At 43.0% G+C, this 23171-nt stretch overlaps 1 protein-coding gene across 5 annotated transcripts in view; it reads right to left on the reverse strand.

Moving 5' to 3' along the window:
- Positions 1-232: 232 nt before the first annotated feature.
- The window catches only part of LOC138770064 (sodium-dependent neutral amino acid transporter B(0)AT2-like), a 67724-nt gene continuing 44785 nt past the window's right edge, over positions 233-23171 (reverse strand). For all 5 annotated transcript variants that reach the window (XM_069948964.1, XM_069948966.1, XM_069948962.1 and 2 more), the window contains exons 2-12: positions 17405-17656; positions 13380-13537; positions 12634-12760; positions 10866-11038; positions 10144-10254; positions 9285-9526; positions 8700-8868; positions 8412-8613; positions 5986-6145; positions 4483-4645; positions 233-2729 (exon numbers count right to left, since the gene is read on the reverse strand). In XM_069948964.1, the coding sequence (XP_069805065.1) occupies positions 2418-2729; positions 4483-4645; positions 5986-6145; positions 8412-8613; positions 8700-8868; positions 9285-9526; positions 10144-10254; positions 10866-11038; positions 12634-12760; positions 13380-13537; positions 17405-17591 (2004 nt within the window). In that variant the 5' untranslated portion in view covers positions 17592-17656 and the 3' untranslated portion in view covers positions 233-2417. The remainder of the gene's footprint in view (positions 2730-4482; positions 4646-5985; positions 6146-8411; positions 8614-8699; positions 8869-9284; positions 9527-10143; positions 10255-10865; positions 11039-12633; positions 12761-13379; positions 13538-17404; positions 17657-23171) is intronic.

Below are 23171 nucleotides of genomic sequence, written 5' to 3' on the forward strand. Positions count from 1 at the left end.
GTGTTGCTCCCATCTCACTCCACACCATACCTGCATTGCCGATCAGCACCCAAGCTTACTGCTATGTTCATTGCTCATGGAGTTTCTCCTTAACATCTTGTCGCTGAATCTGTATCACATATAGTATCTGCCATGTCTGCACATGACCCTATAGTAATATATGGCAGCCAGGACAGAACAGTATTGTTGTATTGCTCTAAAATCTTCTATAAAGTGACTCCAGACAAAACAATTACGCTTCAAAACATATATTCATTTATTTAAAAAAAAAAATGTACATTTATGTCCAGTTCACACTTGAAATCTCAGTCATATCTGAACAGTTTACAGTGTTAGGCCTGGGCTAGACTGGAATCTCCAGGTCACACAGTATATGCACCTATAGGAATGCATTAAGTTGGACAGTATTAGCAATATAAATGGCCAATGTCACTGTAAAAAAATGTTGACACATCATAGAGATGTAAAAAGTTTTGATACCATTGTTCAGTCCCCGACCTCTGTCTCTCGAAGTAGAAAGAAGTAGCACCTCGGTCTTGAGTAGGAAGAAGTGCAAGTTAAGCGCATTCTCGCCTGGTCCTGTGCTGTGTGACCGAGACAGTACCCTAATGGAAGTCAAGGGGACTGTTAAGGTCTAAACACTCAAACCTCAACCAGATCAAAACTTTTGACATGCCAAAGTTTGACAAAGTTTGGTGACAAACACTTTAAAGTGTACCTGTCATTATAAAAAGACATGTCAAAGGTTTTGATTGGTCCAGGTCCGAGAGTTCACACCCATACCGATAGCAAGAACGAGCATTGAGAAGACCGCCCTGAGCGCGATCCTCTCCCGGCTTTGTGTCGTGTGATGAGTTGGGTTCCTAATGTAAGTCTATGGAGCCCGACTCTTTCTTTCTGGCACAGAGTGGGGAGTGAATGCGCTGCAGCATGGTCCACTCCCCACTGGTCCTGACAATCAGTACCGATCAAAACTTTTGGTATGTCTCTATGATATGTCAAAAGTTTTTTATGATGACAGGTACACTTTAAGTAGGTGTTAACTTGCTAGGGTGACCCCATTTCTCCCAGCATATTTTTCGACAATGAGTGCGCTGACTGCCAGGGTTTCAGCTTCTGTGGACAAAGACGCTATATGTATATTGTGTAGAAGCTGCAATTTCACACACAGTAGCTTACTCTTCACCAATCAGGAGACCCCATGACATGCTTATGCCCTACTAGTAAATTTATATGGGGTAGGTATACCGGCTCTTTCAAAGGTTGCAGCCGACTTGGTGAATAACAGCCACAAGAATGTGGTAAAAGTGATTTCAAGGTCCAAAATGCAGCATAAGCTTACATCCAGGAGACATTGCATGAAAGAATTCACAGTGCTGCCTGGGCCTTCATGATGAGAGGTGGACATATCAAGCAGCCAGACTATGAGAACAGAAATGAACCAAAGACATAGGCACCAGCAGCACATTTCTATGCACATCGGCTCCTTAGCTTGGATGACCATAGTGTCTCTGTAAACCCTGTCAGTTACTTCATGATTCTCGTAGAACCGAGGACCCACGTATACAGTAGAGACATGGACGCCCTAATACGACTGAGAACACAATAGCAAGCATTGTATATTACAGTAAGAAAATATATAGCATCCCGGTGGTGTGAGACAAATAAAATAAAGAAAGCTGACTCCATAAAATAGACACATAATTTACTCCTAAAAGCCAAAGCCATAAATAAAAAATAACTACAGGTCCATGTGAACAGACGACTGGCTTAGTACCTGCGTACCGCGATCTCCTGGAATCTGTCCATTTGTTCTTCAGTATTGTCTTTCAAGCATTTGGAAATCACAATAAAATCCAATTAAAAAAATATGTACATATATTACATACGAGCAATACAAAAACTGATGTTGTAACAGGTAGGTCCCTTTCTCATAGGATCAGTAACTACAATCCAGCGGTTATGTATAAAATTGGCTCCGACCGCATTACCGCAATCTGAAAATCACCAGATCTGCTCCGTTTCATCTGCCGCCTGCATTAGGCGAGGACTTCTCAGATCTGTGGCAAGGAAAAGTGCTCAGCGTTGGGGGAACCATATGATAACATGTTATATACCAATCCCCAGATACGATTAGGTAAACCTGTACCATTGGGTGAGAGAGGTAGGAACTGAAAATACTGGCAAAAGCAGCTTGGACCGATTCGGCCTTTGGATAATTGGCACAGTAGGATTTTCAGCATGGCACTGCCAGGCACCAATTTCCCCCTCCTAGGTAATGAAGACTTTGTTCACCAGGCAGACTAAGCCCGCTCATCTGCTTGGCACCACTTGTTTCGGAACCATCTGAAGGTGCTTCAGTGACCTTGATCAACTTCTAAAATCCCATAAACCATCTCCCTGTGTTTTCCTTGTATTTAGGCCGCTACATTGTCATTGTCCTCCTCATCGGTAAGCAGTTTGCCGCTCTCAGCAAGATCTTCCATCTCCACATGTAGGTAGCCATTTGGGCGCCTTGGAATGCCGTCTTCGATGGGCTCCAGCACTTCATCAACCGTACATCCCTGACTGTATTCACACTGTCCGTAAGCCTTTGATCTCCGATTCTGTAACCAGTCTTGCATTGTTTGCTTCAGGAATACTGCTGGGATGGGAAAGGCAGCCAATACGATTAAGCTGATCAGCATGGCCAGAGCCCATGGTGGATACTCCAGCTTTTCTTCAGCTGCCTAAAGGATAGAACAAACAGAAGAAGAAGCATTCATTATTAAAGGGATTATTCCAAGAATAAAACATTTGATCTATTCACTGGATATGTGATATCTGATCATTACAACTGCTAGGACACACACCAATCACGAGTCCCTAGTGTCCTCATGTGAACCATTGAGCAGCCCCTGTTGCTTCAATCATCCTCTCTCATCAGCGCCTCTTCTGTCCTCAGTTTGGATGTGGGTTTTACAGCTCAGTTCTAGTAACGTGAATGAAGCTGAATTGTAATACCACACGCAACCTGAGGACAGGGGTGGTGCTGTTTTTGCAAGAAAGTAGCTGTGATTTTTCTAATGCTGGATATAAAAGGGAGAAAAAAAGAGAAGAGAGCGGGGGCGCCTCCTGGTGCAATAAAAGGTGGCAAGAGTATCTAACACAGAAGGAATGTGTAGCACTCACCTAGAAGAGTTGTGCTAGATTATAGGCACAACTCTATATCAGGCATAGTAGAATGAACACCGCAGCTCCTGCCGGGGTACGTCCAAGGGAGTCGTACGATAAGTGGTATAGTATGCCGGCCACAGCAGGCTTTAGGACCATGTAAAATCCCGGCTTGTATAGGGCGCTGGTGTCCAGTAGACCACAGATTGAAGTGGTTATCTCATAGAAAGGAGTTTTATTAAAATGCAATGTTGCATTTTAATAAAACTCCTTTCTATGAGATAACCACTTCAATCTGTGGTCTACTGGACACCAGTGCCCTATACAAGCCGGGATTTTACATGGTCCTAAAGCCTGCTGTGGCAGGCATACTATACCACTTCTAATGCTGGATAATCCCTTAAAAAAACACACAACTGTGTTCAGCCTGTGAAACATAGCCTGTATGCTGCCCGAATTTCATAGACTGAAACTGATTGCAAGAGGTGGACACCAGAGTCTATGAAGTCCGTCTCCTGCAATGAACCTAAGTGATATGGCTTGTGCCACCCATCAAGATTTTATTTAATGGCAGTAAAGGCTTAACAGAGTTAAAGCTGTATACAGCTCCTGCAGCAGCCTCAGCACGTACCAGCCCCCGGGTGTGTGACAGGCAGTGGCGGGGAGGTAGTCATCTGGGCGGCTCCCCGCCTGTATCTAGTCACCACTCTCTGCCTGTCATCGCGCTAGGAGGGGATGACTGACAGGCAGAGAGGCCAGTAAGGGACCTCTCTGCCTGTCATTCATCTCCTCCGAGCACGCTGACAGGCAGACTAGACACAAGCGAGGAGCTGCCCAGATGACTACCTCCCCGCCGCTGCCTGTCACGCGCCCGGGGGAATAAACAGTTTTTTTTTGTGTGTGTGGGGGGGGGGGGGGGGGGGGGTGTTATACAGCTCCTGCTGCAGCCGCGGACGGAATGTGCTGCGGCTGCTGCAGGAGCTGTTTGCAGCGGTTCAGGGAACCATATCAGCCCGATTGGGATGATTGGTTCCCTTTAAGGGCTTGAGCACAGCTATTCCCAGCATCCACGGCTCAAATCTACCATGAACAGAAGTCTTCTTTTGTGCTAGCTAGGGCTTCCCCTGGATTGTGGTTCATACCACAGATGCTGGGCATACGTGTGGAAACATAAAAAGACAAATTATGGTCCATTGTTGTTATTGTATTTTGTTTTTAAAAATATGAAATAATTTTTTTTTTTTTTTTTAAAAAGGACAAATTATTCAATTATTGGACTTATTTGATATCTTTAGGATCCCAAAAACAAACCGCAACACACAGTCTTACCTCCTCCATGTTCCAGGCCTGGTATGTGGGGTGTGCAATACACATTCTAATCAGGCTGGCAAGTAGGAGACCAATCATAGCCAGGATGCTGAAGTACTGCCACATATACTTGTATAACCCGCAAGGACGGTATCCTAACATTACTTGAATGTCATCCATAAACCTAAACACAGACAAAAAATAAATAAATGTACAGTTGACTTCATATCATGTGCAAAAAAAGTAGGCACACATCAATAGGATTGTCCACCCTTGAATAAATGCTCTGACCCACACGACTTTACTCTGATAAAGTCATAACTGCCCCCCCCCCGTTCCCTAAAATTCTCCCGTTTTATCCTAATGTCTAGCAGATGGGGTGTTTCTTTATATGGGTGACTAGCTGATCGAGGACAATACTGACCAGGTGTTGCCAAGAACCTCAGATATCTATGCAATGTGTGGAATTAGCTTAAAAAGGGTAATTCCTATTAACTGGGTAAAGAACATGACAAAATAAAACATTTATCCTAAAAAAGAATACTGTCCACTTCTAACAGCTCATATGTTTAACTAGTAGCTCAAAAATAGGAGAAGATTGTTATATATGGAAGCGCCATACACCATGGTATTCGTCAAGATGCCAGTATTTTATTGCAAGGAACAGACAATGCGTTTCAGGGACAGCTTAATAGCTTCATCAGGTCATCCTGATGAAGGGGCTGATCCGGCCCTGAAACGCATTATCCTTTTCCTAAAATAAAATACTGATGTCTTGAACAATAGCATGGTGTATGGTGCTTTCATATATAGAGATCTTCTCCAAGTTTGGACTTCTGGTTACATCCTTTCCTTGGATCAGGCTAGGAAGCTGAGGGAGCTGCAAATATGGTATTATATTCATTTCCAAGCTGTGTCTGATTATGCAGAAATACTGTTGAGCGTCATTTTTTTTCAATGCCTGTTAGTTTCTAGTGTAGACTACACATTATTGTCCTTCTATTACAGTAAACTGGAGGCTAGATTTAATTTGGCACTAAGACATTACAAAGTCATCCCCAGCGCCACCTAGTGGTAGTCTTAAAGTACAGGAGCAGATAACTTGAATGGATTACTAAACTGCAGTGAGCTTGCCAGGGGCTGTGACGCATATGATGGATCTGGTATGATCAGGTTATTCCTTTGTTCAATCATAAGGAGTCAGTCAGGTTTTTGTCACATATACAACGCAGTAGCATACTATACTAAACCAGCTAAAGCTATAGAAAAGAACAAATGCTAGTGTGAACAGCGCATGCAAGCTCAGCCCCCACTCCATTCACTGTCTATGGGACACTGCTGAGTTAGAACGGAAATGGATTTGATAGACCAACATCTTACTATATATACTATATACCTAGTGACAACCATTACTGTGATGGGACTGTACAGAAATCAGTGTGGGATCAGGCAAATGACTACAAAAAAAACATCCTTTCTCTGCAGTGTCTTTTCAGTAATATGACAATGATTGAGAAGTAGTACCTGTCTGTCCCGTACACCCAGGCCACAGCCACATTTTCAAATATCACAACAATAATGAGAGGCAAAGTGGCCGAATAGTCATCAAACATGGAGACGAAATAGGATCCAGATCGCTGAACGAAGATCAACCCAATCAGGAGGCCAATGATACAGCAGACAACTGAAACAAAGAATGAACACAACGTGAATGAATATTATTGTTATAGAATTATAATAAAATTCACATTATTATAAATATGTTACAGAATTTGTAGTATTATTCATGATTTTACATGGAATGTAAAGAGCTCCCATAAAGCAATCTATGTGGGGGGGGGGGGGGGGCTAGCTAATAGATCACTGCAAAGTAAACACCTGACACGGCTGTGCAGCCGCATCGCAGGCACAAGCACCGTGACCCCTTCAGACAGCTAATCCTCAGCGCCAGGACTCTGACCCTCACCAGTATAATACTGATGACCTAAATCACTTGGCCTCTTTTCATAAAGAACTGTGTGGTTTTGCCGCTAAATAAAATTCTATATATTTTTTTACATTTCTGTAGTAAAGACATAAAAAATTATAATAATAAAAAATAGAAAAACTATGTATGTGTATATATATATATATATATATATATATATATATATATATATATATATTTTTTTTTTTTATTTTTTTATTATTTATTTATTTTTTTTCATTTAACTGGCAGCAGTAAGGGCCGATTCCCAGAGCTGTGCGGGCTTTGGCTGCTGGAGAGGATGATGGCAGGGGGACACTGAGGGACACAGGGCACTGGAGGGGCACTGAGCATCCATCTGCCATCATCCTCTCCAGCAGCCACAGCCCTCACAGCTCTGGGAGTCGGGTCGTGACATCACCATGTTATCCAGGAAGTGACATCACCATGTTATCCAGGAAGTGACATCACCATGTTATCCAGGAAGTGAAGCCTTGATGCAGTAGTGAGTGCAGGGAAAAAAAACACTTTATAAGTATTTCCCAGGACTTCTCCTTTAATGCAGGGCTAGAGATACGTTGGTCTCAATTAGAGATGAGCGAACCTGGAGCATGCTCGAGTTCATCCGAACCCGAACTTTCAGCATTTGATTAGCGGTGGCTGCTGAACTTGGATAAAGCCCTAAGGCTATGTGGAAATCATGGATATAGTCATTGGCTGTATCCATGTTTTCCAGACAATCTTAGAGCTTTATCCAAGTTCAGCCGCCCCCGCTAATCAAATACCGAACATTCGGGTTCGGATAGACTCGAACCCAAACCCGGTTCGCTCATCTCTAGTCTCTATGTCAGAAGTTGAACCTAAGTAGAAATAAGGATATAGGGCATATGACATCACTTACTGAACAAGGGTTGTCCGACTCCCAGGACCCCCACTAATTCTTAAAATGAAGTAGCTGCAGTGTAGGCAAAAGCTGTTACTAAGATACTTCCTGCACTTTATGATGGCAATAAGTGAGGGGGAATTCCCCACTTCAGTTATCAAGACCGATAGAGGGCGGACCTCAAACAAATATGATATTATGGAAAGACCTTAAGGTTTACCTAGGAGTGGTCGATATGGGTAAAAATAAAAGTAAGATTTTTTTTTTTTTTAACATTATGGATGATAATGGATGATCGCCCAGTCCTAGGTATACCATACCACTATAATGATTGAAATCATGGACAGCATATCCACCATTAACAACAACTTTAGAAGTATAACACCCATCCTGTAAGATGCTACATGAAGGGTGGTAGACATGCTTGTATGACAGGACCCAAACAAAAAACAATCAGCCAGGTGTGAGTATTCTGAGGAGCATGGTGGCTCGTTGGGATCCTGGTTTTGAACTTTTGCTCGGAATTTGTAAGTTCTTTGCGTTTTCCCTGTGTACACAGGTTTCCTTGCACACCCTAACATCATATAGATAGGTTAACAGGCATCCCATATGTATGTGTGTGCCTTTAAGGGGAACCCAACATTACTTTTATGCTGCCTAAATCACAAGTCATTGCGGCAACCCCTGCAAACTTCTCCCCGCACCACCAGCCTTAATGGATAGATCTCTCTCTGCACCCAAACAGCTTTTGAGGTGGGGGAAGGTCACTGGGGACCATCCTAAAGGCCCTATTCCACCAACAGATCTGACGACAGATTATCTGCCAAAGATTTGAAGCCAAACCCGGGAACAGACTATAAACAGAGAACAGGTCATAAAGGAAAGACTGGATTTCTCCTCTTTTCAAATCCACTCCTGGGTTTGGCTTCAAATCTTTGGCAGATAATCTGTCGTCAGATCTGTTGGTGGAATAGGGCCTTTAGGACTTCCAGGTTCTCTTTAAAATCTGGGGACAAGTTTGGATGAAGGGTGACAATTTACATACAGCACTGCAGAATATGTTGGTGTAATATAAACAACATTCATAAATATTCTTCTCACTTGTGAATATGGTTTTCCTCTTGCGTAAACAGGTGAAGTTGTCGAGCAGCGGGGTGATTATTCCTTGCATGGTTCCGAACATAGTGCTGAGACCCAAATTCAGTAACATGAGGAAAAATAATAAAGACCAAAATGGGGAAGCAGGGAAACGAGTCATTGCTTCCGTGAAGGCGATGAATGCCAACCCTGTCCCTTCCACACCCTGCAAGATAGAAGAGTTAAAGTTTTACAGACAGGCAAAAATTTGTAGGAACAATACAGAGAAAGTATCACCAATAGTTCTCACACCTTGTTCATCTCATCTTCTGCCCGGCAATTCGTAATATTATACAGTGTCAGGTTAACCACAGCATCCTCCCTTGTGTACCAGTCGCTGTACTCTTCATTGGTCATGTTGTGCAGCAATGAAGGGGACAAAGTGCCTACCTCAACCAAAGTCTTTATCTTCTCCAGGTTTCTAAAAAAGAAGAGTGATGAAAGGGTGTGTGCAATAAAACATGTCACCGCAAGACTGTTACTTCTGTGTGCCCTCAATCTAGGAGACAATCAGAGTCAGATCTTGCACTGATCTCATGTCAATGGCAGAGGAGGCATGTACCATATTGCAGTTATTGCAATTATTGTATGTAATAGCCAAAAGACTCACAATGTTGTGGCATCCCCTCCCTAGCACCCCACTTCTTCTCTGCATTTGTTTCCTTTCTGAGATGAGTGCAGGAACAACTATTAAGTATGCACACCTTTATGCTTAGGTGGCAAGAGTCTAAGCTGCCAGATGACATATATCCACAGGCTATAGAGATGTAAAATGATTACTGTGAACAACTATACCTCCAGCTTTACTAAATACAGAATCAGAAATAGATGACTTACTCCATAACGCAGTGCTTTGCAATGTCATTGGCACGAAATCCCAGGACAGCGAAAACCACCAGTGTTGCCAGTATAGAGGTCATGAAGTTGATAAATGACACCAGAATGGCATCAAAGTGGCAGTTATTGCCGCGATCGTTGTAACTGGAGTAGGCGATCACGCTTCCAAATCCGAGGCCTAAAGCAAAGAAAACCTGGGTAGCTGCCTGTCGCCAAACCTGTATGTCTCCCCAGATTTCCAGCTGAAAGGAAAATACAATTTTTTTTTTTTAGTAAAAATACATTAAAGGATACTTCTCACTTCACCACTGTGTCAGGACTGTGTATGGAAATGGGCTTTTAACCTCTTAATGACCGATGTCATTGCTTCCCGGATGTCCGGGTCAAATTAATGCAATGTTCCTCCCCGCCTTCTAAGAGCCATAGCGCTTTTATTTTTCCATCTACAGGGCTGGTTGGGGTGCCATTTTCTTGCGCTATGTCTAGTTTTGGTGTAAAAGAAAAATTTTGATTGCTTTTTATTAATTTTTTTTTTTTAAATATGGCTACGGAGGTCCCGGTCAGTGACAGATGCTTAACCCGTCACTGACTTCCTTAAAAGCTGCGATCGCTATAGATTGCAGTGTTTAAGGGGTTAATGACAGGCAGCTGCCTGTCATTATCTCTGGCCACGGACACATTGATGTGTATGGGACCGCTCACACTGCAGTGGTCCTGCATACATCTGAAGCCCCTGAAGGCAGGAACGTTTATATACACTACTGCTGCACAGGGCATCGGCATCAGGAACATATATAAATGTATTGTGGACGCGAAGGGGTTAAAACCCAGACATCCCCTTTAATTCTCAGCACTATACCTTTGGTGTAAACATGATTCGGATCCCATCCAGAGCACCGTCCAGTAGAAGTCCACGTATGAGAAAACAGAACAGGACAACGTAGGGAAAAATTGAGCTGAAATACATCACCTGAAAATACAAATGAGCTGTACATTAGGTTGAGGGTGAAATGCCTCATGCAGTCATCAATATTGCACATACCGTAGTACACGGATTGGGCTCATCAAGTAAAAAGTCCCAAAAATCATGCAGCTACTGGATGTACAAAAAGACCCAGGGGTTGGCTATCAAATACAATCTGTACACAATGTGATTTACTAGTTTAACCCTAACAAGCTATCTTTATGTACAAAGCTTTATCCTGGTACATGACATCAGGGTCAGCGGCCAGCTGGACTGCTGTAACTCCTCAATAGTATGAACATGGGGGCGGCAGGGATAGATGTAATATAGCAGCCTTTTCACTGAGGCACTTCCAACCAGATTGTGTGTAGCGCCCGCCACATTTTCTGTATGATTGTGAGTGGTGCTGTGTTAGAAAAGAGGTATTACTTGGGGGTCCAAAGGTCAGACCCCACTTATGATATTAACAGCATTACCTATTAATATGCCATAACTGTATAAGATGGGAAAACAGATGTCCATCTGCTGCTGCTCTATTTACCTCTATGGGACAAAGGAAGATACAGCAGGCAGTGGACATTCTGGGGGACACGGGAATAACCACACTATGGTCTTACTTTTCCAGAAGACTTAATTCCTTTGATCATTCCTCCACACACAAGAACCCAGGCAAGGACCAGGCATCCAGTCATTGGCCCGTTCATCTCGGAAGCCCCAATGGAGTCGGTGACATCTAAAGCCTTCTTGTACCAGAAGTATGTAGTGGGTGAACTCTTGACGCACTCTGCGTCTATAAGGGATACAAATATAGATAATGAGAAGTTTATTTCCTTAAAGGAGATGGTCATTTTATAGTAAAACTTCTTTAAAAGGAAACTCAGAGGCATCTAACCTGCTGATATCTCACCTATAGTGCACAGGGTGCTGAAGATGAAGGCAATTTTCTTGTAATCCATATGCAAATAAGGCACCTTGGTGCACGGGGGGCGGGATTACCCGCTCTGCTGATATCATTAGGAGGTGCGGGCCAGCTGGGGGCAGATTGGTGCACCAAAAGCCTCATTAGCATATTGATTACAATGCTAATTAAAATATTACAGAAACTGCACCGAGTATACAGGTAAGAAACGTACCTTCATCCTCAGTGCCCCGATTCTTCTAACCTGCTGTTTCCTTTAACCATTTGTACTTTTAGGGTAGCTTCACACGTAACGGATTTGCAATAGATTTCACGCTGCGAGTTTGCAGAGAAATCCGCTGTGAATCCTGCTACTGTTATTTTCAATGGGGTTACATACCCTCACAATTTTCATTCCGCTGCAAGTATGTAGATGCCGGCCCCTTTAACCCGCTGCCGCCCAGAGCATGTGTTACCTGCTCGGCATTGCAGCTGCATCTGAGGCTCCCGGCTTCCATCGGTCCCACTCAGCCAATCAGTGCAATCAGCTGAGCAGGTAACGTACCCGGGCAGTGGCGGGTTAAAGGGGCCAGCGTCTACATACTTGCAGCGGAATGAAAATTGTGGGGGTATGTAACCCCATTAAAATCACAGTAGCAGGATTCACAGCGGATTTCTCTGCAAACTCGCAACGTGAAAAGCGCTGCAAATCCGTAACGCGTGAAGCTACCCTAAAAGCTATTTACCTGGGCATCATCAGACAATTTTTATGTGATCTGTCTCTCCAAAGGAGTAATTGGAATTAACCTATTTTTCCAATTGCTTTACATACTTTTGCTTATCCCACACCTAGGAAGTATTAGAGATGAGAGGGGGCAGGAGTATGCTCTGATCACTGCGTGCAAGCAAAACCATGTCTGTACACAATCACCAATAGCTGCACAATGTTGGGACAACACTGTACAGCTATTGGACATCACATGCGGGTGTGGTTTCGACCACCCCTAATGATTAGGACCTACAACCACCACTTCTTGTCTCGGAGGTAAATGACATAAGCCAGAAAATGACTTTAAAGGGGAAATTAATAGGTGGGAAGACGCTAAACTGCTATTATGTTCCTATAGGGCTTGTCTGGCCTCAGAATAAACCATCAACTGGTCAACTGCCCGGGCTGCCCGCAGTGTCCACATTACCTAGTGAATGGAAAGGTGCACCCTTCATTGTGTAGTGGGTCGCACAAGGCTACCACCTAAGCTCCTATTCACTTCACTGTAGTAACCCGGCACCACCAGCTCACACAGAAAGGTGCATGGATTCTGGGCCTGTTCATGGTGGTGTGCAGGCACTGTGGCTGTCACAAACAGATGAATGGTGTGGGTGTCGGGTGTCAACACAGCACCATACGGCCATCGTTCATTTAAGTCCAAAAAAAAGCCCTTTAATAAAAAGTTGCACGATTAGGTGAACCCTCTTATGCTACTTACCTTTTAGTGTCTGGTTGACCAGGGTGGGGCAGTTTTCCCATGGCAGTGGGTACTGGAAGGAGTTGAACATGTAAAACAGACTCCACCCGATGATGACATTATAGTAAAGTGCCACAAAGGAACACACCTAAGGAGGAACAGACAAGGTATCTTATTCATCTGCATATTTATCTACATATTATTAGTCCATGGTTGAGGTCAAGCAATAACCTGCATACAGCCCCAATTAATACTAAGAACTATATATACTACTGTGTATATACCATTACATGTATTCCAGCACCTATCCTGCAATGCCACACTTCTCCAGCAGAGGCTGCTGCAATGTTATCGAGGGGCCAGATGTGGCATCCTCTGGCGATCACAGCTAATTAGCACAAGGTAGACGAGCCAGATCATAGACAATTACCAGGTCAGTCAGATTTTTTTTTGCAATTGGATACACACCTATATATGGTATATTATAACAGAGAATCTCCGTTAAAAATAATTTTATATAACAGTGTCCCACATGTAATGTTTAAATTTAGAGAAGGAAACAATTGGATAACAGTGTTTACCATTTGTGACCAAGAAGTAAACGTTGGTCCATGAATTATATGCTTCCTGACTTATAGAAGCCATTGTAGAAATGATGTTTAAGTGCCATAGACATAACTACTGATGTCTGGATTAGTGAGGATGATGATGATGCTAATGATGTCTATGACCAGATTTAGTATCTGATATTTCTATGGCTGACTTACCACACAACTAGCAAAGCCAATCCCAGCTAATCGTGGGTGGATGTGCTTCCAGACCCCAATGCTTCCCTGCCTAATACTCTGCCCAGCAGCCAGTTCTAAGAAGAATAGGGGGATGCCGATGATGAGAAGTAACAGAAAGTACAGTAACAAGAAGGCACCTGCAAGACAAAGAATACATATTAGGCATCTTATTGTCATTTACATAGGTCTAGCTAAACATCAAGCCATCAGATGCCCTCTAATAATTTTCCTAGTGTGCACTGTGGACCATAGACCCCTGGCCACTGACAACTACAGACTCCCGGCCAATAATGACTAGGGTCTATGTGAATGTCTCCAGTTAAAAAATTACATATCTGATAGTAAGATTATATTGCACAATGGCAACATATACAATTTCCTGCCTTAGCACCAGTACGTAAAACAGACTGCATAGACTTAGATAGACCACTAGGTGGCAGCATTTTACCTATGCTTGGATGATAAAAGTGTACAATGATGGCAGGAAACATAGCCAACAATGCGGCCAACATACAAGGCATGAGGTCTCCCCTGCAAAGCTGCATTCAGCTGCTAGCCTTGGTCATACAACAATATGTCCTATACACAATTATGTCTGTCCCTTTATGAGGGAATATAGCAATCCGCTATACTTGTCTATGCATCTATTAGGGATGTTTTTTTCTAGAAGGCATCTTTAAAGACCAGGTACATACACAGCGAATGCCCATGGTCATGTAAGGTTTTGGGCATCTGAAAAACAGTGAAGTTCCATCATTGTGAAGAGGATTATCAGAGGTTCCATCATTGTGAAGAGGATTATCAGAGGTCCAGTGACACAATTATACTGAAAGCCTGGGGGTTGAGTGAGTATAAAGTAAGTAGAGGTAGGGTGGTGGGTGTAGATAATAGAGGGGCGCCCTGCAAGTTTAACCACACGGAGAAAATGAAAAATTTTGTACAAAGGCTAGGAATGTCTGGTTGACATTAGACAGGAGTAATTGTTATTTTAGATTGGAGTTGTTGCTTTATGAAGTTCCAAATTGATTGTGGGGTTGGGATAGGGGGGTATTGTTTAGGTTTGTTTTGGATTGTGTAAAATAAAAAAAATATGCAAAACAAAAAAAATAAATACTGAAAGCCACACATAAGGGCATGCTGTCATTTTTCTACCAGGGCTGTGGAGTCGGAGTCGGAGCTAGTTTTGGCTGGAGTCGGAGCCGAAAAAAAAAGCATACCGACTCAGACTCAAGCTTTAAAAAAAAATCTTTAAACAATGTAGAATTTAATTTTGATATGAATTTTACAAGTTTTGCTCATGAATATATATTATGAGCAAGATTCTAATAGGACACTGGCCCTATTACATAAGGGTGGTCCGGGAATATATCAGTAATAGGACACTGGCCCTATTACATAAGGGTGGTCCGGGAATATATTAGTAATAGGACACTGGCCCTATTAGATAAGGGTGGTCGGGGAATATATCAGTAATAGGACACTGGCCCTATTAGATAAGGGTGGTCGGGGAATATATCAGTAATAGGACACTGGCCCTATTACATAAGGGTGGTCAGGGAATATATCAGTAATAGGACACTGGCCCTATTAGATAAGGGTGGTCGGGGAATATATCAGTAATAGCACACTGGCCCTATTAAATAGGGATGGTCTGAGAAAAGTTGTCGGTCACTATTTGGCAGTTTGTTTCTGAGCTGGAAGAGTCCATTGTGTGGGGGAGATCTGTGCTGTTCTCTTCCTGGATGCTGGATGACTGTATATGAGCAGCAGTGTAATATAAAGATATCCTGTGTAATGTAGAGGAGGAGGAGAAGACATAAGTAGTGTAGCAGTAACCTCTGTCCTCAGTGTAGTGTTATCACTATGTGTGACCCCTCTCAATATCACTATGTGTGACCCCTCTCAATATCACTATGTGTGACCCCTCTCTATATCACTATGTGAGACCCCTCTCTATATCACTATGTGAGACCCCTCTCTATATCACTATGTGTGACCCCTCTCTATATCACTATGTGTGACCCCCTGTATATCTCTATATTACAGGTATCTGGCACTGTTAGCAGTGTTTCTGTGTGTATGGTGAATATTTAGTTAGAAACATAAAAGACTGTCAGCAGGAAAAGACCACCTGCTCCATCTAGTCTAGTTGTGAGTAGTTCAGGACATGGAGGCTGGAGACTGGCTGCATCCACTGCACACACAGGAGAAGCTGCTTTATATACAGTATCCCTTTATTCCCTCAGAAGTCGCCCCAGGATCATGTAGGACATTAGGGAGAAGCTGCTGAGCCAGTGTGATAAATAACTCCCCTGGTATCTGACTGGTCATTTATGAAGGAGTCAGAGTCGGTCCTGATAAAATTCAGGAGTCGGAGTCCTGTTTTCTAGACACTGCACTTTTTCTTGACATCATTTCTGGTGATTTTTCTCCTCTAAAAACGAGGAAAATATTTCCTACAGAACAATTGTTGTATGGGATTCAGATGGATAAAGCCCAGGCAGAATGTGCACCAGCCTTTTGTATGTGACCGGTAGTGAACCCGGAACTGATATACTAAATAGGGTATAATATATACATATTTACTCACTGAAACAGAGAGTAAAATAATTGAAGGTTGGAGACTTTAGATAGTGTAAGTCAATAAAGCAGCGTAGATGTAAATGTTTACATGCGTGTTACATCCACACATGTGACTTACTCCTTACTAGATCACACTCAGGCTTATAAGCTTAGATGAACACAGCATACATATTGGTAAGGAAATGAGGGGAGACAGCAGCCAACCAAACAAATATTCAGCTGACAGTTAGCTCACTGTGTATGGCAGGTTTAAAGGGATACTCCAGATAAAAGCTTTTTCTAAGTAATTGAATCACATTACAAAGTTATATAACTTTGTAATATGCTTCAATCACCTATCTGCCCCTCTTCCTTATGTTTCCCCCCCTCAACCTCCCACCAGGAAGTGAAGTAAACTCATTCTTACCTAATGACTGTTGACCTTAGGTTGCTCTGTGAAAGCCATTTTGTGACAATGACATCATCGAGGGAGACGGGTCTAACCGGGTTAGGCCAGCCTCCCTTTGTCAGATGACTCAGGTTGCTCAGCTCTGATTTGCTGAGCAAGCTGTGAGCCATCTAACAGTTTTACAGAGTCAGGTAGACATCACAGGAGACAAAGTGCATCATGGGAAAGCCCAAACCAGGAAGTAAACAAAAAAATGAAGACACCAACTGGAGCTTCAGGGACCTGCAAACAGCAGGAAATTCAAACATATTCAAACAGAAAGACTCCCGAGGGATGGTAAATGTAAAAACTATGTTTATGATTGATTTGTTTTTGTTTTTTTTATTAGCGCCGGAGTACCCCTTTAATGTAAAACCTGTTTCCAACATCTTACATCTATTTAATAGTCAGTATGAATCCTTATAATTGTCTAAATCCCTTCATTTACAAAAAATGACTCCTTAACCTAGAAAAGTCTTGGCCACTAGGGGTCTCCCGTCTTTGCAACCTGCTGTCCACTGCCTGTTGGCAGGGAAAATCTGACTCTAGTAACAGCTAGAGCAGAAGATGACACAAGTAGTGGACATGGGGCTTAGGCTGGTTTCATAGTGCGTTTTTGCAGTCTGTTTAACATATACATTTTATGAAAAAAACGGATGCAAATGCGGATGCAATTGTGTGTAATTTGTTTGGAACAGTTTTTGTATTGACTTCCATTATAAAAACTAACAAAAAAAACATGCATTTTTTTTACCGTACACAAAAACATGGTTGACCACATTTTTGTGTACGTTACAAATAACCATTTAAAAACGGATCCTTTAAAACAGACTGCAGTGTGAACCTAGCCTTAGCAGCTGTCTGTCTCTGATCTTTGTGTGACCACATTAAATATGTCACCAAAAAGGCGACAAGCTACAGCTTTACTCATCCAAGAAGGATTGAGAACATTTACCAGAGATATGTAATACAGAACCAGAGCCGCAGGTCTTACCTCCCCCATTCTGGTGACACAGATATGGAAACCGCCAGACATTTCCAAGACCGACAGAGAAGCCAACCTGGGCGAGGATGTACTGCACTTTACTGCCCCAGGCGGGGCGGGAGGTGGGTTCCGGTAGCAGATCACGGCTGGACTCCCCTGCGACGCTGCCCTCTAAGACATTAAGGGATTTTTCCATTGGGTGATGTCACTATAATGTAGCTTTTGCTAATGTAAGGTTCAAGTTATAGTGTCTTTAAAAACCTGCAAAAAAATAAAACAAATGGTTAGATCGTCTGCTGTGAAGACACATGAAAGAAAGGATGAGGGCTCAGATATGTGGCAACCTAAGGGAGACTCGCCTCTTTGGCCAGGGGGCTCGCCTCCTTGGTTATTATCACAAGTGTCCCTCCATCTATCTAGAGTCCATCCATGCAGGGCCAATACTAGCTTGTCTGCTGTTCTACTGTATACCTCAATGTAATCGTCGTACATCTAATAAATAATTACTGCATTCCCAGTTCTGACTGCTCTGCATCTGTGCCTAGCTGCCATGGGGTCAATGAAGCCAACAGTACAGAACAAGATGGGCAAGGGGAATGGTGTGTAGCAGAAGGTGATTTATGGTCAGCCTATAGAATATGCCACCTCTCAATGAATCTCTAATCTGCCTCCTGAGGCAAGCCACTCATCTCGCCTCACAGCAGATATGGCCCTGCCTCCAGGCATACTTTCCTGTCTAAACAGACATTGGTTGTGAGGAAATGCAACTGCAGATTGGGTGGTTTCTGAGACAATGCTTAGTAAGTATCCTGCATGCGTCCTAGTAGTCTAAATGGTAGGACCAATGCAGAATACTCACTAGGTGTTATATGTTGTCTCAAAAACTAACCTGTACCATGCAGTCACATCTCTCCTTGCTTAATGTCAATTAATCCTCCAGGATACCGATCAGCAAGGTGCCAGACTAAACTAGCAGATCACAGTCGTGCTGTGGCAAGTCGTCCACCTATAATATAATACTACACCAATGATCCAGCCTTGCTCACTTTCATTAGTCTTTCATCTGCAAACAATGGCCCAAACTGCATATGTACAATCCGCTTAATAGTCAGGCTCCACAGATACAGGACTGTCAACAACCTAGGGGAAAATGCAGGATTTCCTAATATGAAATAATTGTGTAAGGGCAAGCCAAGAGGAAGCGGCACTTCCTAATAGAGCAGCTTCTTATATTGGTAATCATCCCCTTGAAGGATAAGGGCACATAAGAGTAGTATTGTCCAGAATATGGCCAATGAATTGTATGTTGGATCAATTCCATCAGACCATCAACATACTGGGCTACACCGGACAACCAGGGAGAGGGCTTAAAATGTCGATCACCACAGTGGGCTTGTGCAAAGTGGCAAATGATCACAGCTGACCAGGTTTTAGCTTCAGCCAACAAGGGGGAGAAATAATCCAACCTGGCTAGTGATGAGCAAACTTCAATTGCTCTCGGGTTTGTCTAAACCAGGGTTGGGGAACCTTCGGCCCTCCAGCTGTTGCAAAACTACAATTCCCATCATGCCTGGACAGCTGAAGCTAAAGCTTCGGCTGTCCAGGCATGATGGGAATTGCAGTTTTGCAACAGCTGGAGGGCCGAAGCTTCCCCATCCCTGGTCTAAACCCAAACTTTTGGCATTTTATTACCGGTGGCTGAAGTCGGATGCAGCGCTAGAGAGGCCTGGAAAATATGGATACAACCTGTATGATAGGCCAGGTCTAGGGATGAGCGAATCTTGAGTGCTCTTGGGTTCGTCTGAACATAAACTTTTGGCATTTGATCACCAGTGACTGAAGTTGTTGGATGCATACAACTAAGGCTAGGGCTGCATCCAACTTCTTCAGCCACTGGTAATCAATAGAGATGAGCGAACCGGCCGAGGTTCGGGTTCGTATGAACCTGAACTCTTAGCTTCTGATCCCCGCTGTCTGCCCGCTCCGTGGAGAGGGTGGATACAACCTTGAGGACCGCCTGGAAAACTGGGTTACAGCCATAGTCATAGGCTATATCCCAGTTTTCTAGGCGGTCCTCAGGCTGTATCCACCCTCTCCACGGAGCGGGCAGACAGCGGGGATCAGAAGCAGAGAGTTCAGGTTCATACGAACCCGAACCTCGGCCGGTTCGCTCGTCTCTAGTAATCAAATGCCGAGATTCAGGCTCGAACCCGAGAGCACTCAAGGCTCACTCATCTTTAGATGACATATCACAATATGCCATCAGCCATCAAACAATGGTCAGCCACATGGTCAATCTTGACCATTTTAGCCAACTTTTATACTATGTACATGGGCAGCTTTAGTGACAGACGCCTACAGGAGAATATATATATATATATATATATATATATATATATATATATATATATATACAGTGAGTCCAAGAAGTATTTGATCCCTTGCTGATTTTCTTTGTTTGCCCACTAATAAAGACATGATCATTCTATACTTTTAATGGTAGATGTATTCTTACATGGAGAGACAGAATATTAAAAAGAAAATCCAGAAAATAAATCTAAGGAATATATATTAATTGATTTGTATTTCATGGAGTGAAATAAGTATTTGATCCCTTAGTATTCATTAGCAGTTCTGGCTTTTACAGACCAGTTAGACACTCCCAATCAACTTGTTACCTGACCTGAAGCCACCTGTTCTCACTAATCACTTGTGTGAAAAACAACTGTCCACAGAATCAGACAGATCACACAGATTTCAAGTCTCCAACATGGGTAAAACCAAAGAGCTGTCACAGGACCTCAGAGTCAGAATTGTTGACCTTCACAAAGCTGGAATGGGCTACAAAAAGATTAGTAAGGTGTTGGATGTGAAAGTAACAACTATTGGTGCAATTATCAGAAAGTTTAAAGAGTATAACATGACAATCAACAGACCTCGGCCCGGTGCTCCAAAGAAGATTTCGCCTGGTGGGGTGGCAATGATGCTGAGAACAGTCAGAAATCGTCCTGCAACCACTCGGCAGGAGTTAGCAAATGACCTGAAGGCAGCTGGGACCACAGTTTGCAAGGAAACAATTGGCAACATTTTGCGCAACAATGGATTCACATCCTGCAGTGCCTGAAAGGTACCCCTGCTGAAGAGAGCACATGTGGAGGCGCGCCTCAAATATGCCAATGATCATTTGAAAGATGAACCAAGTTATTGGGAGAAGGTTTTGTGGTCAGATGAGACCAAAATTGAACTTTTTGGCCTCAACTCCACCCGCCATGTGTGGAGGAAGAAAAATGCTGCCTATGACCCCAAGAACACTGTGCCCACCGTCAAGCATGGAGGTGGAAGCATAATGTTTTGGGGGTGTTTCTCTGCCAAGGGTACAGGGCTACTTCACCGCATCACTGGGAAGATTGATGGAGCCATGTACCGCACAATCCTGAGGGACAACCTCCTCCCCTCTGCCAGGGTTCTGAAAATGGGCCGTGGTTGGGTCTTCCAACATGATAACGACCCTAAACATACAGCAAAGGCAACAAAGGCTCAAGAAAAATCACATTAAGGTCATGGAGTGGCCCAGCCAGTCGCCAGACCTCAATCCGATCGAAAATCTATGGAGGGAGCTGAAGGTCAGAGTTGCCAAGCGACAGCCCACCAACCTTCATGATTTAGAGAGAATCTGCAAAGAAGAGTGGGCCAAAATTCCCCCTGGTGTGTGTGCTAAACTTGTGGTTAACTACAACAAACATCTCACCGCTGTGCTTGCAAACAAAGGCTTTGCCACTAAGTATTGAGTGTGTTTGGCAAGAGGGATCAAATACTTATTTTCCTCATTGAAATACAAATTAATTAAAATATATTCTTTAAAATTATATTCTGGATTTTTTTCTTGATATTCTGTCTCTCCATGTTAGAATATATCTACCATTAAAAGTGCTGAAGGATAGTGTCTTTATTAGTGGGCAAACAAAGAAAATCAGCAAGGGATCAAATACTTCTTGGACTCACTGTATATATATATATGACTCCCTACCTTCCACTACGTGTATACCCATAAAACATCACAATTCCTAATTCCTAATTCAAAATTGTCTCCTATTTGTGGCAAACATCTTTGCTATATTGAAAGCTGCATTATATATAAGGGGACTAATCCAATATACTCTCCACCCAATCCACCTAACACCTATGTAAGGTCATGCCTACAACCACTCCAACCTGATACCAATACTGGGGTGAAGTCCTTACTACTGACTCTGGCACTAACAAGGTTCTTTCCGTCCCAACATGGGAGGGAAGTGGAAAACCCAGGATGACGTTACATGTTGATGGTACTGCCACACAGTTATGCTTGGTGACGGCGCACTGCGACAGTCAGGACACGGTGGGGAAGGTCATAGCAACAGATTCCAGATAAAAGGAATTAGAGGAAGGAGAATGAAAATTCCACATCTGTCCCGCTCTATTTCTAGTACTGTTTCTGGAAGTCACAGCCCGGAATACAGGAAAGGATATCGCTGACTGCTAAAGTGTGGGATTTACAATGACTGGATCCAAGATTAGTAACAGGGATAAAGACCGCAATAAACCAAGTGATGGCCGTGTAAACAGATTTCCTGTTATAACACCACTGCCTCAATATCCCAACCAGATGATATGATCTATAAATGTATAATATATGTAGATTGTAAGCCCTCCTGGGCAGGGTCCTCTACCCCTATGTACCAGGCTGCCATTTACTTATTCTTGTTATATTCATGTTTTCATCTTGTACTGTTCAGTTTGTCACTCCCTATCGCTTGCATAACGCTCTAGAATCAAGGGCGCTTTACGAATAAATAATAATAATAATGAGCAGTAATAAAGAACCTTCATAAAAGAAAACCCAGAATAAGTATTGGCTTAGAGGAGGCAGACTGCTTGGACCCTCACCGATCCCAAAGGAGGCAGGAGCTGTATGGAAATAGTGGGGGGAACACATTATTAGATGATAAATGTAAAGGCCGGAGGTACCCTTTAGGCCATTTTCACACAATCTTAAAGTGTCACAGTTGTTAACATTTTTTTTTTTTTTTTTGCAGAAATCAGTAGTACAGGCGATTTTAAGAAACTTTGTAATTGAGTTTATTAGCCAAAAAAAGCATTTTTATCATGAAAAAGCAGTTTGAAGCTCTCTCCCCTGTCTTCATGGCTCTCTTATGGAGAGGGGAGGGTTGGAGGGAGATGAGGCACCAAAAAAGAACAACAAAGAGTTAATTTACAGCTACATCACCAGGCTATGTCCTCTGACAGTCAGCACTGACCTCTCTGACCTCTGAACAACGGCTTTCACACAGGCCCCACTGTGTAATCATTTATTCTCTGCTGGCGACTAGTCTCCCTCCTCCCCCCTCCCCTCTCCATAGCACAGACAGGATCCGACTGATGAAAAAGAGTCGAGGTTTCCCGGTAATGAGCAGTGGGTGAGAGAGGGGGGGGGGGGGGGGGCTGAGAAAAGTCTTTTTAAATGCAGCTAATGGCATATTTGCCTAATAAACCCAATTAGAAAGTTTCTTAAAATCGCCTGGACTATTGATTTCTGCAAAAGAAATTAACGACAGTGACACTTTCATACAGACACATCTATGAGTCCATATCACGTCAAGTACCATCTCAACCAAAGTAATCATATCATATTATACTTGAGTGACACCAGCTTTAGGATAGGGCCGCATGTGATGTATGTGCTGCAGCTGTATATACTGCTGCATATAACTACTATGTGTATACTGCGGCATATAGC

The sequence above is a fragment of the Dendropsophus ebraccatus genome, chromosome 12 (assembly GCF_027789765.1).
Source record: "Dendropsophus ebraccatus isolate aDenEbr1 chromosome 12, aDenEbr1.pat, whole genome shotgun sequence".
In the NCBI taxonomy this organism is placed as follows: Eukaryota; Metazoa; Chordata; class Amphibia; order Anura; family Hylidae; genus Dendropsophus; species Dendropsophus ebraccatus.